This window comes from Manacus candei, unplaced genomic scaffold, assembly GCF_025592945.1.
Source record: "Manacus candei isolate 608988 ecotype Guabito, Panama unplaced genomic scaffold, ASM2559294v1 h1tg000005l, whole genome shotgun sequence".
Classification (NCBI taxonomy): Eukaryota; Metazoa; Chordata; class Aves; order Passeriformes; family Pipridae; genus Manacus; species Manacus candei.
In genome coordinates this window covers 12,967,900-12,985,143 of record NW_026138053.1, presented here as the reverse complement: position 1 = coordinate 12,985,143, position 17,244 = coordinate 12,967,900, and the positions used below count along the sequence as shown (strand labels likewise).

Below are 17,244 nucleotides of genomic sequence, written 5' to 3'. Positions count from 1 at the left end.
CTCCTGGAAGTGGGGCAACAGGGACAGCACTTGGTGCTTCCTCTGCTGGTCACAGTCCCTGGAGAGTCTTCTGGCTCCCTTATGGCACACAGCAGACATTGTGTTGGTTGGAGAGATGGATGGAGCCTGTGAGGGGCAGCCCTGCCCTCCCTCCCTCAGCCCTTGTGAGCCCTTTGCCAACCACGTCTGACAGCAGCATCAGCACAAGTCGATATGTGAGCAGGCAGAGCTGCAGGGAGCCCCTAAACACGGCAGGAGCATGCCTCAGTATTGGATTAGAAGTTATCTGTGCATAAACACCAAGGAAGGTCTACCCTTTGAACACATCTGGAACCTTCACACCCCAGCCCAGGAGCTGGGGGACACTTTAAAACACACGGCTCTTCAGGATATCCACCTTTTGTCTGCCCTTTGGTAGCCATTGTCAAAAATTGATTTTCATAAGTGAGTTACACCAGGTCTCACCCTGTGCCACAAGCTCACACAGCTTAAACACACAAAATACAAAGGACCATCAGCACAAGCTACACCTGGCACTCACTCCATGAACAGATCAGAGCAAGCTGACAGGTTACCTCCTAATATTGACTTTGGTAACAATATATTTCCGTCATTAACTCAAGGAGAGCTGATATACAGCAATTAAATCCATCAGATTTGCCTACCTCTTATATCGCACGGAGGAATTACATGCCAGAATGCCATTAAGGCAGGACACAAAATAACTAAGCAAATCCACCCTTCCTTGGGTCCCTTCATTCCTGCTTCCAGAAGAAGGGTCAGCACTGCTGCTTATTATGTGCATATAGTAAACAAATAGCTTATACAAACAAGTTGTTCTTAAAACAAATCAAAAGCACATCAAGCGAAACATGATCTAAAATAAGTCAGCAATGTTTTAGGATATCACTGTTTCCCCTGGCACTTGAGGATGCTGCAGCTGCAGAAATTCCTCTAAAAAAATTCAAAAGAGCTTAAAGCTTATGCTCCCACAAAAAGAGGTTTTCAGACACAAATATACACACACACTCCATCACAGTAACCAGACCAGAACACTAGCACAGGAAAGCCCCTAGCCATACTTTAACATTTTGTTCATTTAACTGTATCAGCCAATATTTTTTTCTTGCTTCCCAACTATGCCAGCAAAAACCCTACTGCAGAAGCCCTTCTAGTGGCTGCAAAATGTTTCTGCCTGTGTAAGTTTCTTTCACAGGACCTGGTTTAAGCAGCACCAGCTAAAAAATTCCTCTTGTACCCATAGAGGCACCTCTGGAGGAAGTGGTGAGATCAGGTAATGAAAGCATGCAGGTGGGAAGTGTGAAAGCAAAGGAGAGCATTGCATCAATCGAGCTTACATCTGCAGAAGAAGAGAGGAAGCAGTAACTGCCATCACACCACGTTAGTGCCAGCAGAAACTAAACTGCAAAGTCACAACACTTCTACAAGAAGTAACAGCAAGAAAACACTGCAGCAGGTCAGACTGACCAACTTTACTTTGATAGAGGTGACATTTTGTTTTCTATTTGGATTTTTGTCTCATGTTTTGTGTAATGTATAATCTTGAGAAACAAACGTTGCCTGAAAACATAAGTGTAAGCCATTCCATTTATGTCAAGTAGATACTAATGCTATTCCCCCCAAGAGATAAAGTGTCAGTTGTGTTAACTATTTCACTACTGATAAGATGCTTAGCACCATTTCTTTGCTAAAACCTACCTCAACTCCAAACCATCTGTAAAAGCCTCTTATAAGCAAAATCATCCATGTATTCTCCATCCAGTAAACAACTTTTCCACTCTTCCTAATGAGCATCCTTATAATACAGACTCATCCTGACTACATGAGAAGTACTCAATACTAAGAATAGAGAAGTGGAGGTTAGAAAACAACAAGAAAATTTAAGACAGATTCAGTACACTTCTAAAGATGTGCTTGTCTGTGTTTCCACTCAAATATCAGTCTTTTTTGTACTCCCTCCCTTTGTTTTTTTAAACCCCAGATCTGCAGCAGGTTATCCAGCCCGCCACATCACATCAACACAGAAACCAGTAAGGCCTGGCTGCAGAATTTAGGTCAGCTTGTCTGTAGAGTACATAAGGTCTTGCACACAGCCATGAATTTCCTAGTAATGCTTCAATAATCCCTCTTCATCCTGCTATGCAGCTATTTCACTAGTAGCTGCTAGCTTTCCTCTAACTCCCCAACAAAGACTCTCCACAGGAGGGATGTTTGCAGGCAAATGAGCCACTATCTCTTCCTTGGGAAGCAGGAAGCTGGTTGTTGAATCAAATAAATGCTGGTTCTTATTTCCCAAGACAAAAAAAAAAAAAAAAGTGAAGTATTCCCAATGCCTGCTAGAAAAAGACTCCCTTTTTTTAACCACACAAAGAAAGATATAGTCAGATAGAGATGGAAATTACCACTAGAACATTAGGAATAATTTTCTTAACAGACTATTTAAACAAATCCTCACTGCTTCCACTTGGGCCAGTAAATAAAAAAATAACAAAAATGTGACTAATAAATTCAGACAGTCTAAGCACAGATGCTGGTATTTCTGGAGAGAAAGTATCACTCAAGGTAAAGAAATACTAACTCTTCAAAGAATTCTTCCCTCTAAAAGTGAATTGCATGCCACTGCCAACCCAAGTCCACATAAGCAGTAACCCGGTTCTTAAGGGATTTCTAAGGGTACATAAAAATATGCAAAATATCTTCAGAACATGGTCCTCAGAGCAGAAGCTCCATATAAACTGGAAGATAAAGTTACATAAGAAAAAAAAAAAAACACAAAAACAAATCAAATACAATAAATCAAAACCTTTAACTTCTCTGTCTTCATACAAGATGAGCCAAACTAAATCTTCTCAAGTATGACAATATGAAAGATATGAATGCAAGAATAAATACCAATTTCCATGGACAGTTATAGAAATCTCAACAAATAAAAACACTGTTAGCAAGCTGACAGTCAGTTCTGTCTAAAACCCATCAGGGCTGATATCTCTCTGTGCTCCATGGTTCCCACATAACATTGTGCTCCTCAAAAGCTGGCGCTTAAGTCTCCCTACTAGAAGAAAGAATAAAGCTGAGGAAAAAAAGTCTTCCCCCTCAATTGCTCTTCAACATTCAAACATTTTTTAAGAGCATTCCTAGTCCATTCTTTCCAACTCACATGAAGCCTAAAAATAGGTGTTTGCAAACACGTACTGAGGTGTACTGCACATTAGATGTGTAAATCAAATACCCCAGAAAACATTTCTTTATGTTTACCTCAGATCTGTTACAGAACTCGGACGTATAATATGCACCCATGCTAGGCCCACAGATGATGTGGTTGTCCTTACTGGGCCACTATTGCATCACACGTTAGCAAGACCTTTAAGGAACTATTTTTATAACTAATGATCATCCATAACTTCAGCTTGGCATCAGACAACTTTTGCCATTACTAGCTCAGTACCTGATCAGGCTGTGCTTCTCCACCTTCCTCCTCTGGCTTCAGCTGGGCTGAGTGCTGGCTCCTGAAGGCTCCAGTGACAGGAATACCAAGCCAGGCTCTGAAGGTCACTCTCTCATTTTGACAAGCACCAGAGACTCTTCCTGTATAAAAACAAACTGCTGTTAGTAAAACTGGCCAGATAAAGTATTTATGGTAGCAGGGTGTCAGAAGAATGCCATTCTGCAACACAGAAGCGAATGTTAGTCATACTTCTGCTGACAGCACTTCATCTCTGGGGAAGACTTAACACATCCCTATTTTAATAATTTCAGAACTACTCTAAATGAGTTGTCCTGTTCTTGAAGAGCATAGATCCCAAACCAGCAATTTGTCATTTCCCACATATTTTCTCAAACATATCGGCTTATCCTAACTTAACCAAGAACACTGCTATTTCTACATCATCACTTCCCTATACCACCACAAAAGCCAGACCCGAACCCAATGATGTGGTAGCTGCACCCTGTATGTGCTACACACAACCACTTTGATCACACTTGAAGTGCTGCATTACAGCAGCACGTCAGGCAAGCAGACCATCTTGAGTCAATGAGCTGCTTGGAAAAACCTCAGGAAAACACCTCTATCCTCCAGGGTGAACAAAACAGAAAAGGAATGGAATTCTGCCCCTCCCTCTTCAGCCCAAAACTTCCACCAGCCAAGACCCAGCATGGCTGCCTCCACCTCCAGACATCCAGAGGCTCCAGAGCTCTGCAGAGCCCGCAGATGGAAAGTGACAACTCAGCAAAATGAACAGCCAGCCTCCAGCAGGTAATTCATGAATATTTATTTTAGTTTGTTGCTTATTAAGTACACCTTGTTATAAATCAAGTATTTTACAGTAATTGCCTCCAATCAACAAACACAGGGAAAGCTGCTATGTAAACCAAATCTGCTCCATATCCAAAACGAGTCCCCTAGCAACAGGCAGGATGCTACAGGACTCTCGGTGCACAGCCAGCTGCCTTGCTGCCCTTCTTGTGTCTCTCCTGCCCTGGCTGCACCCCAAGGCCTTCCAAGCACCGCCAATCACAGCACGCTGTGCCAGGGTGCAAACACAAGCACAGCAGGTGCTCACTGCAAGGCTAGCAAGCCCCAGGTACACGGTACAGGTACAGAGGCAGCCCCCAGTGTGGAGGATGCTCCACAGCCAAGGCTCAAAGGCAGGGACAACCAGCTGCATCCCCTGCTTCAGCCCCCAGCCCAGCAGCAGCCGCAGCAGAGCGCAGGTCTGCGCCCAGCACCAAGTGCAGTGCACTCACCCACCCGAGCTGCTCCCTAATCACTGCAGCAAATAACAAAAACCAACCTCCTCCACACACATCTCACTCTTAAATTTTTTCTGAAGCTTTTTCAGGGCTGGCACCCATTGGCACTTAGAAGCGCACAGGAACAAACCCCGTGTCAGGCTTTCCACTGAGAGCATTTTAAAGGTCAGCAGGAACCTGCTGTTCCAGGTTTCTTCTTAGCAGTGGAGACCCAGGATGGGGAAGATACTGTCAAATCCTCAAATAAAATATGCCTCTTATAGAATTTTCTTCTTCAAAAGGGTCGGGGTGGTCAAGTGGTCTCAGGAGAAGTAAATCCCTTTATGCAGCATTCATGACCAAAACTGGAGTTTTCAGAGACTGTTGGTTTTTAAATACTTGGAGGAAAAAAGCTGTGACTAGATAATTTCCAGTCCGTTGCAAGTCAGCTTCAGAACAGACCTCTGGATGTTACTTATGCTCTCATAGCCACAGGGCCATTCACCTTGCCTTTTCCTACAGCTTTTTTTTTCACAAGGTCAGAGACCTACCTAGTAAGGGCCTAAACAAAGCTGACTACACCTTCCAGTCCCTCCTCAGCAGCCACCCCAAAGGCAACAAACAGTTTCTGAAAACAAGTCAAAGGCATTCCCACTTCCAAAGTAGGAGGGCCGTGTTTTTTGACAATGTATCAGCATTAAGAAAAGGTGTCAGGAGAGGCTAAACAGCACCACCATCACACTTGGTAAGGCATGGACGAACAGGACAGCTTGTCTTCAAGAGGAGTCACAATCTGAAAGACTGCTGAGGTCCAACACTACCACCCTTCCCCTCCCAGAGTAGGCTGAGCACACGGGATGGATCACACCTGGTGGAGATGGAGGGAAATAAATGACAAAACACTTATAAAATTTTGGTCTAAAACAAAACAAAACAAAACAAAAACCAAACCAAAAACCAGCCTAAAGCAGAAATTCTTACATAAATCCTAGCCAAGACCAGTGAGGGAGTCTCCCCCACAATTCTTGCCACAAAAATTCTCATGGATTTTGTTCCCAATCCCATTTGACATATTCTCACTTTATGCTACTTCTTTCACCTCCCTCTCCCTCAATTTATTAAAACAAAGCAATATCTTTCTTACGGGAACCTCTGCTCTGATACAAGAATACACAAAAACACACACTGGTCTAGTCAGTATGTGGAACAGTGGGTATGAAGGAGATAAAAGAGGAGTGATACATGTGCTCCTTATTTAAACCTAGTACCCTTTGGCACTCGTTCCCTTCAATACTTTTCTTTCAGGGCCCTACAGTATAGGGAAAGACTTAAACCCCATTCACACTGGGGTGTTGGCATAAACCAGTGCCAGTTTTATCTGAATCACAGCCAGGCACTTGGCACTTCAGGCCTAACACGTGCAACCTCCAAATGCCACGTCCTATATACTGTAGCCTACATGAGGCTGCCTTCATTTGTACAGTCACTTGATCAAACATCTTTTCCACTAAGGAAAACAATACTTCTGATGCATTTAACAGGGATTGCATTTAACAGAGAAACAATCATTGCTAACAGAGTGAAAAAAAACAAACCATGCACTTAGAGCAAATTATTATGAATTCTGTAAAGAAAGAAGAAGAATGGAAATCACAGCATTTTGGAGAAGTAGAGATTTGGGGGGGAAAAAACAAAAACAACCTCAGCTAATTAAATAAGTGAAGCAGTTCCAGTCATTAGAGGTTTAATTTCAGCACAATTGAGTATTCTACATGTATCTCCAAATACCTAGACAACAGCAGACATTTGACAATCACTTCAGTTAAAACACCATCTTCCTCCTTTGCTACTCCATAAGAAAAACAACAAACCACCACACAGGAAAAGTGTCATGCCATCAAGAGAGAAGAAAAACCTCAGCACAGAAATCTACTGTAGAAGTATTGTCAAAAGTAACCTAACCAGATAAATGTCAGATTTTGTTGCTATCTCTGAGTGAAGTTTTGCAGTCAGCTGAAGCTGATCTGTGGCCACCCTGGTACTTAACATTCCCACTCTCTCCCCTGGTGTGTGCCTGCGAGAAGTGTCTTGCCCAAAGCTGAACTTCCACTTTCAACAGTAGCACAAGCTCAAATTTGCTCCAGCTGGTCTTGAAACTACAGTCCCTTTGGAAAGCACCTTAGGCATTGCTCCTACTCCAGAGGAGCCTACAAGATCTGCCGAGTTCATTGCCCACTCTACAGCCTCACTGCAGCTTTTCACATGACACCCAACACCCCCTCTATTTCAGGAGCTCCCCGTAATTCCTTCCTTCTCTTTGCAGCCACCTCCTCTTCAGGAGCTGTGTGCAAACTTCTCCCTGCTTCCTCTCTTCTGCTGCAGAAGGCAGGAATGTAACCAAGACATCAACAAATCAAACCTTGCTGGTCAAGGAAGCAAAACTTCTACACATAACTTGGTGTTTGACCCACAGGCAATAAGAGAAGGGGCTGCTGCTGGTAGCTCTGGTATTACATTCTTTAGCAGACAGCAAGCCAGATCTAAGATCTTACAAGTTCAGACAGCAGGCAGGTAAATAATGAGACACTGAAGAGGTCTTAACACGGATGAGGTGACAGAAATCAGCAGCTATCAGAGTGTAGAAGGCCGTCATCCTCTCTTCATTCACAAAAGAGCAGAGGAGCAGCACTCTGCTCCTTGCACTGACCAGCTGCACGCTGGTTGTGCCCAGGCTGCTCTGGGCCACTGTCACATGGACAGACCACAATTTTACAATACAAATCAGGCACCGAAAGTCAAAACCAGGCTTATACCAATTCAACCCATAAGCTTTAGGTACCCATCACATTTGCTGTAATGAACACAGGGGTCTGCATTATTTTGCAACGGGCTTTCAAACTGAGTGCAAACTGGGAGAACTTGGCCATTCCACTCTGAGCATGAAAGCGGCGTTTCTAGGATGAGACGCTCTCAGTCAAACAAACAGAGTTCATACACCTTCCACGTGCAGAACAGTATACAGAACCTCATGCTTTATGATTTTTACATTTTCTCACATTTACCTCAACAATTTTATTATCTCCTTTTCTTTGCCACACTGTTACTATTTTCTTTTGTATTTTTGCATGCCTCTCATGTTTTTATTTTCAGGCTTTACTATCTTTGTTCTCCTGTAACTCTGGCCCTAGCGTTTCTTTCTTTAAAATCTGGTTGGGTTAAACTGATCAATGACAATAAAGACACTCTTAAATTCACCTTTAAATCTAGGTACATCCTAAATCAACTTACATTAAAAATAAACATAGTGTAAACACAGATTTTAAACACTGGAAATAGAATCTTGTCCAAACCAGTGTATTTTTCATCTTCCTGATTTATTATTTATACTATTTTGTCTCTCACTCAGTCCACTCCTTTTTCCAAGAGCCACTTTTCCTCTATTATTCTTCTGTTAGATACTTTCTTATCTACTTTCCATTGGAACACCAGCACTGATTAAACTCACATTTTCTGCAGCACCAACAAGCATTTATGTCTCCGCATTCCTCTGCTTCCTTTTTTGCAGAGCCTACAGATTTGTTGTCAGGATAGGAAAGGAGAGGAGCAGAACTATCAAGCCAGTCTTCCCTTGCCAAGGAGGTAAAACTGTGAAGAAATTTACTAAGGGTTATAAAATGGCAAACATTACTTTAAAAACTCAAGTGCAAAGTTTCATTTCCCTTTTGTTAGTTCCTCTTCTAAGCTAGGTACATTACGCTTTATTTCTTAATTTAATTAGTCAGAAAACAAGTACATAAAAGTTTCTGGATGGCAGCCATTGAGAGGAACCCTGTACGTAGACTTCTCAGTTTGTATTTTTAAACACCAGTCAGATTAACCGTGAAGTCTGGTTCCTCTGAGCATCTTTGATGAAGGCAATTGCTAATGCATGTGGAAAGTGTGTAACCATAGTGGTGCTTGGAAACAAAGCAAGCTACCTCTAACACTTCTCACTCAAGTTTCAATGCAAACACTGTCAGACCAAAGTAATTCCTACCCTCCCCTTCCATGATCTGTACACAAACTACCATTTACAAATATTCAGTATGGACTTCTTTTTTAATTATTCACTGACATTTGCATTGGTTTAGTGAACAAATTTATACTGAACAATCCAAATGACATCAGCTTAACAATGTGTTCCTCTGTGCAGGACTGCAAAGGCAACAAAATGTCTATTACATAACACTTCTGTATAAAATATTAATATTAGCAGAGGAAGCTTTTGAACTGAAAGGTCATTTTAAATGATTAACAAATCAGTGTTGTATAAGCTTGATTATTTAATCAGTGTATTTGAGACAAACAACGAACCGTACATTTTATTGAGAAAATATGAAAAAAATCAACTTTCTATGTGCACATATCAAAATATATCCATCTCTAGCACACACAGCTTCAGCAAGCCTGTACTAGAGTAATTGCAGGCATCAGTGTTTTTTATACAACTTGTCACACCAGCTGAAAGGGTGTAAGTTTCCTTTCCTTCCTATCCTGCAACAGCTGAAGAACAAATATTCAAACTCATATTCATATACACATACACAATTGTCTTCTTAGAGCTATAATCCCAGGTTGGAAAAATCACAACAGCAAGACTAAAGTGCTTCAAACAAAGTCCACATAAAAAACCCCATTGTTTCTAGCAATCATGTTGGTATCTGTGGCACTGGCCAGACCTGAAAACACTAGAGGTGTGGCAGCCCTGGCTTCTGTAGGACTCAAGGGCAATCAGGAATACCTTTTATAGAGAAACTTGTCTCAGTGCTGACTTGTAAAGAATGAAGTTCAAAGGAGGAAAAAAAGACAACCCTACATCTTGGCTGAGGCTTTGTAGCCATCAGGTTACATGGGGACAGGTAGGAGCCTGCTTTATCACAAGGGCTACAAAGAGCCTTCATGTTTGGCTTTTTCCTTTCTCTGTGTATCTTTACATAATGAATCCAGGGACAGGGTTCATCTAGAGTATCACTGGTCTCCAGTAGATGGTCTCATTGTATTTATAAGCTCCATGTGAGTGTCACAGGTGAGACATCTAATAAAGCAACAGACATCTGTATTTAGTTGGCCTCATCCACGGTCTAATCATTCAGTGGAAATCATCAGGAGATGTGACTTAGACAGAAAAATCCTGAGCAAGTGAACAGAGAGATTTTAAAACTCCAGTTAGGGAATTGTGCAATTTTTTTTTTCACATTTATATGCACAGCAAACAGTTTGAAGAGATATTTGATTGGAAAAAGGTAACAACAGCATCTGATGATCTGTTATGCCCACCCCTTGGGTCTGAGAAATCTTCCATTGCAACTTTGTGGTCTTCAAAGGAGACCTTCATAAGACAGAACACCTGAGATGACTAACTTTTGACAAAAAGACCATATACACAGAGGTGTTTTTTTTTAACACTAACAAGAAGCAAGGCAGATCACAAGAACCAGATCATTTCTTCTTCTATTGATCACGCAATACAAAATGGAAGACCACGATGAATAAAGGCAAATACTATCCTCACCCACTACTGATTGCCACATGCTTTCAGCCGGGTTATTTTTTTCTGCTTCTTAATCCGAGTTACCTTCAACTAAAAAAGACTCTCTGAAAAGAAAAAATCTCAGCAACAACTATCTTTCCTCTGCCTCTAAGGGTGGCTGTATTTCACACCATGATTGCTTCTCAAGTCTTGAATATCACAACTACTTCAATCTCAGGACAAATCACTTCCGAGGAAAGAGCTCAAGGGGAAAGAAGGAAAATTGGTTTTGAGGCTACACGAACAATGTGTTTTTGTATCCTGATTTATACTTGAAGAGGAGGAAGAAGAAAAATGAAGGTGTTTCTTCTTAAATGGTTCCAACAAATGACTCCTTGGTGCAGCCATACTTTCTTCCCATGCTACTGCTTTCTTCCAAGTGTTGGGCAAAAGTGGCATTTTGCTGGCTTGATTCCAAGAAAACAAACTTTCTCCTTCCAAAGATATCTCCCTGAACACTCTGGCAGCTGCTACATGAATGTCTTTTAGCTTCTCTTCCTATCCATCTCCTGAAGGAGGAGAGGAACCTGTTCTTGCAAGACTGGAAAAATACAACTGAAAGCAACACAGAAATAAGTGAAAAGAGCTTCAATTCTTTTAATTAAATAAATTTGCGGTGAGAGAAAGATTGAAGCAGTGTCAGTTCAAATTAACAATGTGGAAATTAGTACTACTGATGGTATTAGTGAGTGCCAACTTGACTTGTGACGCACTTTTCTTTTTAACATGCCAAACCCAAGATGATTCTCAAGAAGTTAAACACTAGAAATACTGGCTTTGTTATGTCCTAAATTTGTTTGGAATCTCTGAGGGGAAAAATCATTTGGCAAGCAATCAGTACCTATTCTTTATTATACAGTTAAAAGAAAATTGCATTCAATTCGCTCAGACCAAAAGATCTTGAGCCAAACCCATCCCCAATGCAAGCAAGTCAAACTTTTAAAAAATATAGCTCAAAGTGTTCTCAAGGTGAGAGGTACAGAATAACTTTGAAATACTAATTACAATCTCTTCTACAAAATATAATGCTGCTAACTGCTAGAAAACTGTATTTCACAAACAACCTTCTTCATATCTCAGCCCTGTGTAGGCCCACAGCACCTCAACATCACGGCCAACAATAAACACTTTCAAGATCAAACAACTTTACTGCAACCTTATGCATGTGTGTGTACCCATGAAACTATATATATGTGGAAAACTAAGCATGGACATAAGTCTCTGCATGGTGAAGTCCACAGACTTTTCACTGCTCGTTATGAAAAAAAAAATGTTTAAAATGTCAGTTATGCAAAAGCACAGACAAGTCTTTATATAAATGTAAGGTTTCTGCGGAAAAATATTTCCGTGTTTCTTAAATCATCAATAGCTTTTTATTTTTATGTTGGCTAGGATATAATCTTCCCACCACCAAGAGACATAAATTAGTAAATAAAACAGAAAGAAAAAAAAAGAAAACAAAAGGAGAACTGTGCAGCCTCATTTCAATGCTAGCAAGAAATGGAGAAATTTAAGCAGCAGAAACTGACATGTTTTGTTCTTTACACTTCATGTTATTATATGTAACATTTCAGTATAACATAAATACTGTTAATTGTGTTTTATGAATATTTAGGGATCTACAGCAACTTTATGAATTAATTGGAAGATAAAGACTGCTTTTTTGAAAGGAAATTAAAAACCTTCAGAGTTCATTATTTTGTAAAATACTAACTCTGAAACTCCCTTTTTTTTTTCCACTCAGTTGAGAAACTTGTTTACTGAGTTCTATCATGTTCCTCCATTTGTGACTCAAGCAACTTCTCAGCAAAACAGCCGTGAACAGCTACACACTGATAAAATGCTTTAAGCCTCAGAACGCAAATTCATCCTCAGTGATCACAGTATTCATGTACCTGTATCAAAACACTTCTCTAGCTCTTAGAGGTGCAAAGGGAGACCCTGGGCTGATGTGCTGAGTCAGCACTCTGCCGGTAAGGCATCCCAAGCCAACTCACAAGTACACCACAAAAGCAGGACCTGACACAGCAGCTGGTGCTATAAGAAAACACACCGGGGGAAAGAAACTCAGGCAGTCATACAGGGCCTGATTCAAAAGCCACTTACTCCCACTGGCTTTAGCAGACTTTGAATGGGACCTCAATACACAGAAGGAATGGGAAGACCTAGAGAATTTAAAAGAACCAACTTCAATGTAGGAAATTTCAATACAGTCACTTCTAACAAACTGCACCAAGCCACAACACACACAGCTGCAAGTGCTTCCTCCCTATCCAAGCACGCAGTCATGAAAAGTGTCCATACATAGGAGGCACAGTTGTCATACCCCTGTAGCACCACTTATGTATTGCTACACAAGAGAACGAGGCTTGTCTGAGGCAACAGGCACACAGGGCTAAGCAAAAACTGGATTACAAGAACGATATTTCATGTGTATAACTATGCGTCAGTGCAATGTACACTAGTTAATCTTTCCCGAGTGCTTTCACTCTCTTTGCATTGTTATTATACAGGTTGGGTCCTATTAATAATTACCTTCCTGTGACGGCAGCGTGCAGACTTTCTCCGTTGCTGGTACTGCTGCTTTAGAATTCTTTCTCCAGGTCTGAACACACTGGACAGATTACTGTCCCCTCAAGGATGTCAGGACTGGGATGGATATCTATTGTGCATACCTGGATCTTACAAAACAAATGACAGCTTAATGCTGCTCCTCTCCTCACATTATCTCACCTAGCAATCGTAAACTTTGAATCTTTGCATCAAAGTAATCACAATTGCAAATAACAGCATCTATTTATTATTCCCTGCTATTATGTGCAACACACAGCAAAAAACAGACAAGTGTTTTTTCACACTAGGCAAGATACAGGTTTACTATAAGAAGTATGAGTATACTATAAATGCAATGCTTGCCTAGAGACACAGGAGAAAATTGCGTATAGTAAAGAAAATATAGCCATGGCAGCATATTCCTGGGTCAGGACCTCATAAATCAGTTTCAACTAACAATAAAAGGCTTACAGGGAATCGTAAGGCACAAAGAATGAATAGGATCCTGGCCTCTGAGTAAGACTTGGTGAATTAATTTGACAATCAAGAGCCAATAACACAACACTAACCTTCTATAATACCAATCTTTACCCTAAGTTTGAAGAAAGGGGGTTTCCTTTGCCTGCAGGAAGAGGGGAGGGGAAAAAAAACCACTACCACCAATAAAAACAACAAACAAAACAAAACAGAAATAAAAAAGGAAGAAAATAAACCAACACAGAGAAAGGTACTTAGCTACACCATCTGGGAAGAGAGTGCTTTTTTGATAGCTCAGAGCTGTGGGTTTAAAATCTCAGCATTGTTTCTGCAAATTAAGCCCTCTCTCACGAACAAGGGGGCACAGCCATTCCCCACCTTCAGTTTTAGAGGCAGAAAAGATGATCCTTTTCTATCATGGCTGACAGGCATAATGCTGAAAAAACCCAATATGCTTCTCTAGTTTTGGGGGTTTTGTAAAGCTGTAACTGACTTATAAGTAGCAGGTACCCCAAAGTGCTCTCTGCACCAGCAGCTAAGTCAAGTAAACATCACTTTCAGCACCACCATTACAGGAAGTACTGCTAAGACTTATTCCACCAAACAACAGGCTGGTTACCACTACCGTCCTCCATTTTCAAGTCTGAGTAACCTACCTCATGGCTCTTACACACTGGGAGCGTCCAGATGAGAAACTGCCACGGGCTGCTGGCGTACAGTACACGTAGAGCCTGCATCCCCCCAGTGACCGCAGACCAGCTTCCCTAAAGGATGCTGGGCAAGTCACAAGCCTTCTGCGCCTGAATTCGTATTTGTTTAAGAGCACTGGCAGCACTTGTAACGGGGACGGGGGAGAAATGGAGGCTGCAAGACAGGAGCTGTTGTGCCAGGCTCAGGGATCCTAAAGGAGCAGGAGTCGGTATCGCCACGTACTGGGGAGCAGGGGGAAGGGAGGAGACGCGCCTCAACGAAACAGAGATGGCTATCTGAGAAGGGCTGGTTTTGTCCTGAAGATGTGCTTTATTGACTGGCTTGGGCCGTTTAATCTGCGTGTGCTGCAACACCAAGCACAGCTGACCCCACACAAAAGCCGCACAGCTGGCGGCCCCCACACGGGTCGGATCCCACCCCAATGGTCTCGAAAGGGGCTCGCTGTTCCAGCCACATTCCCCAGCAGCACGCTGTACTCCCAGACCCGCAGCCGGGCCGGCCCCGCTGTCGCCACTCGCCCCCCGCACATGCGGGCACGTCCTGCGTGGATGCGCATCCCGCGGGAAGCACCGCGACGAGCCGCAGCCGCCCCTCGGCGTCCCACCGGCAGCTGCGCCCCTGAGCTACACCGGCGCTGGCAGCAACACCAGCGAACCAGCCCAGGCCGGTCTGCACGCAGGGAAAAAAAAAAAAAAAAAAAAAAAAAAAAGGAAAAAAGGAAAACAGAAGCGTGACGGAAAGCGCGGGGAGGGAGCGGTGCGGGTGTCGATGCCGCCCCCTCCCCGCGGCCCCTCCGCCGCCTGCCCGCCCGCCCGCCCCCCGCGCCCGCCTCACCTCAGGGACGGCTCCGCGGGCTGCGGACCCCGAGAGCCGCCCGGCCGAGCCGAGCCGAGCCGAGCCGTGCGCACGGCGGGCGCGCAGACCTTCTCCGCGCGGTCACTGCCGCGGCGCTGCCATGCGGGCGGCGGCGGGCGGGCAGAGCAGGGGGCGGCGGGGCGGGCTGGGCTCCGGGCAGCTCCTACCAGCGCCCTGCAACGCGCACCCGCATGGCTCGGCGAGCGGACAGCACCGGCTGCCGGCGGCGGCGGGGCCGGGCGGGCGAGCGGCGGCCAATGGCTCCCGCGGCGCCGCGCATGTGAGGGCCGGGCCGGGCCGGCCCCGCCCGCCGCTCGCCCCCCACGCAGCCGCCGCGCTCAGGTGGCCGCGGGCCCCGCGCCCCCAGGGACGGGGCGAGCGGGGGGCGAGTCCCCGTGCGGGGACGCCGGGAGGTGTCCGCGGGGCGCAACGGGAGCGACAGCGCCTGGTGGCAAAGCCAGGCGTTTGTTTTCGTTGTGCAGGTAAATGAAACCTAGTGCGTGAGGTGAATAAAACAGCGACAAGTTGAAATTGCGCGGTTTAATTACTAAAATATTACCTGGGGGGAGAAAAAAGTTAATTTTCTTGTGTCTGCCTTGAGCCCTTGAGGGAACCAGAAAGTCGAAGGCGGTGTTAGCCCGGGCGGGGGGCGGCACCGCTGGGATTGCAGGGACGGATTCCTCCCCGGCGGCTCCAGAGGCTGAACACAGCGGGCTGAGGAAGAAGCCGAACTGACCCTGATCCTCACCTCAAAATCCATTAGAAACTTTTTTCCTCCTTTAACTGAAAAAAACCCACCGATATCCTGAAGTACTTGTGGAACACTGACCCGACAACTGACCAGACCTTTTTAACTAGAACTGGATGTAATCTATTATGTTTGAAACTACACTGGTCTTGACCAAGAATGGAATTAAAAAAAAAAAATAAAACTCATGTTTTCCAAATTTTATTTCCTTACCATGATTTCTAGGAACTGGAGGAGATGAGAACTGATCCTTTGGTGCTTGTTCAGAATAGTTTTATGGCCCTTTAAAGATTGAGAATCTCCTCTTTATAATTTTAGATGCATTTTTAATCAGACCTTCCACTCTAAATGACTGTTAGACGTATCTAAGGTTACAAATAAAAGCACTTCTTAGCAGCAATTCACTTCTGAGACCAGAGAAAATCAGGCCAGCTTGTCCTGCTCTCAGCTGTTCAGCACTATTTTCATACCAGAGTTTTCATCTGGTGAAGAATTTTAGCAGAGCTCAAATTTAGTCTAATGAGCTGTCAATTATTTTCAGCTTTGATTTTTAATATCTTCATTTGGCCTTTTGGTTATTTTCTTCCCTGAGATCATCATCACTTACGTTATTTTTGGCCAGCATTTTAGACCTCACTGTTTCTTCAATAAGGTGAATTTATTATCTATTTATTTACTTCTGCTCTGACCCAGTGGCCAAGACACATAGGGTGTGTAATCCTGGGGCTCCACAGTGAGGGAGGGTTTACAGAGATAAAAGCAGTCCAATCTGGTAAACATCAAGGCAAGTGAAAACAGATAATAACAAGAGCTGCTGGCTGGGAAATCCTGACTCAAAGGCAGCTGGCAGAGAAATTCAAGCGGAAGAAAAAGGATTTTTTCAGATGCCAGAGCTGGTCAGAGCTGGCTGAATCTACATTCACTTAGCAATCAAGACACTTTGCCAAGCTGAGGCACACCAGCAAAACAAACAAATAACTGGGGAGTTGAGAGAGAAGACACCTGGAACTGGGCAGATACAGATCCAATTAAGATTCCCTTTCTGACTGGGCAAACACAAGTGTGAAGAACTTACCTCCTACAGAACATATGCTGGGTTACTTGTTTGTTTTGGTTTCTTTTTTACTTGTTTTGATATGTATTTAAAGGTAATGCAAAGGAGTTTTAATTTAAAACTCTTTACATTCCTCCCTTTCAAACTTCTCTAACAAAGACCTCTCCCACTGTCTCGGGTTTGGTCTTCTCCGGGCTCAAGCCTGAGTGCTTTTGGGCAGCTCTTTCTCGATTGCTGTTTCTGGCTCTGATCACCTCAGACATGCTGAGGTGGGACGGAAGAGAGAGGAGGAAAGTTAATAACCTGAAAGAGCTCCACTTGGGACAAATATACATCCCAGCTGTTCTGTTATCCTGCTATAGTCTATAGGGTTGTTTCAGCAGAAGTACAAATCAGCCAGCTCCAAGTTACTTCATGTGATAAAAGAGATGCCAGAAAAACAGAGGCAGTGGGGGGGAAATGGCTTCTTTCTGCTTGCACGGTTTTGACGTTGGCCCTTTACAATTAAAATAAACTAATATTGTT

The 17,244-nt window shown here is 43.4% G+C and overlaps 2 protein-coding genes across 4 annotated transcripts in view; one reads left to right on the top strand and one right to left on the bottom strand.

Moving 5' to 3' along the window:
- The window catches only part of LRRC8D (leucine rich repeat containing 8 VRAC subunit D), a 51,864-nt gene extending 36,791 nt beyond the window's left edge, over positions 1-15,073 (bottom strand). For 2 of the 3 annotated variants that reach the window (XM_051802412.1, XM_051802423.1), the window contains exons 1-2: positions 14,897-15,073; positions 3,467-3,606 (exon numbers count right to left, since the gene is read on the bottom strand). The gene's annotated coding sequence lies outside the window, so the exon portion shown is untranslated. The remainder of the gene's footprint in view (positions 1-3,466; positions 3,607-14,896) is intronic. The other variant, XM_051802402.1, reaches the window with a different exon arrangement.
- LOC127477909 (uncharacterized) lies at positions 15,018-15,843 on the top strand. Its single transcript, XM_051802993.1, has 2 exons — positions 15,018-15,399; positions 15,519-15,843. Exons 1-2 carry the CDS (start codon positions 15,018-15,020, stop codon positions 15,650-15,652), a joined length of 516 nt encoding a protein of 171 aa, XP_051658953.1. The 3' UTR covers positions 15,653-15,843.
- Positions 15,844-17,244: the final 1,401 nt, after the last annotated feature.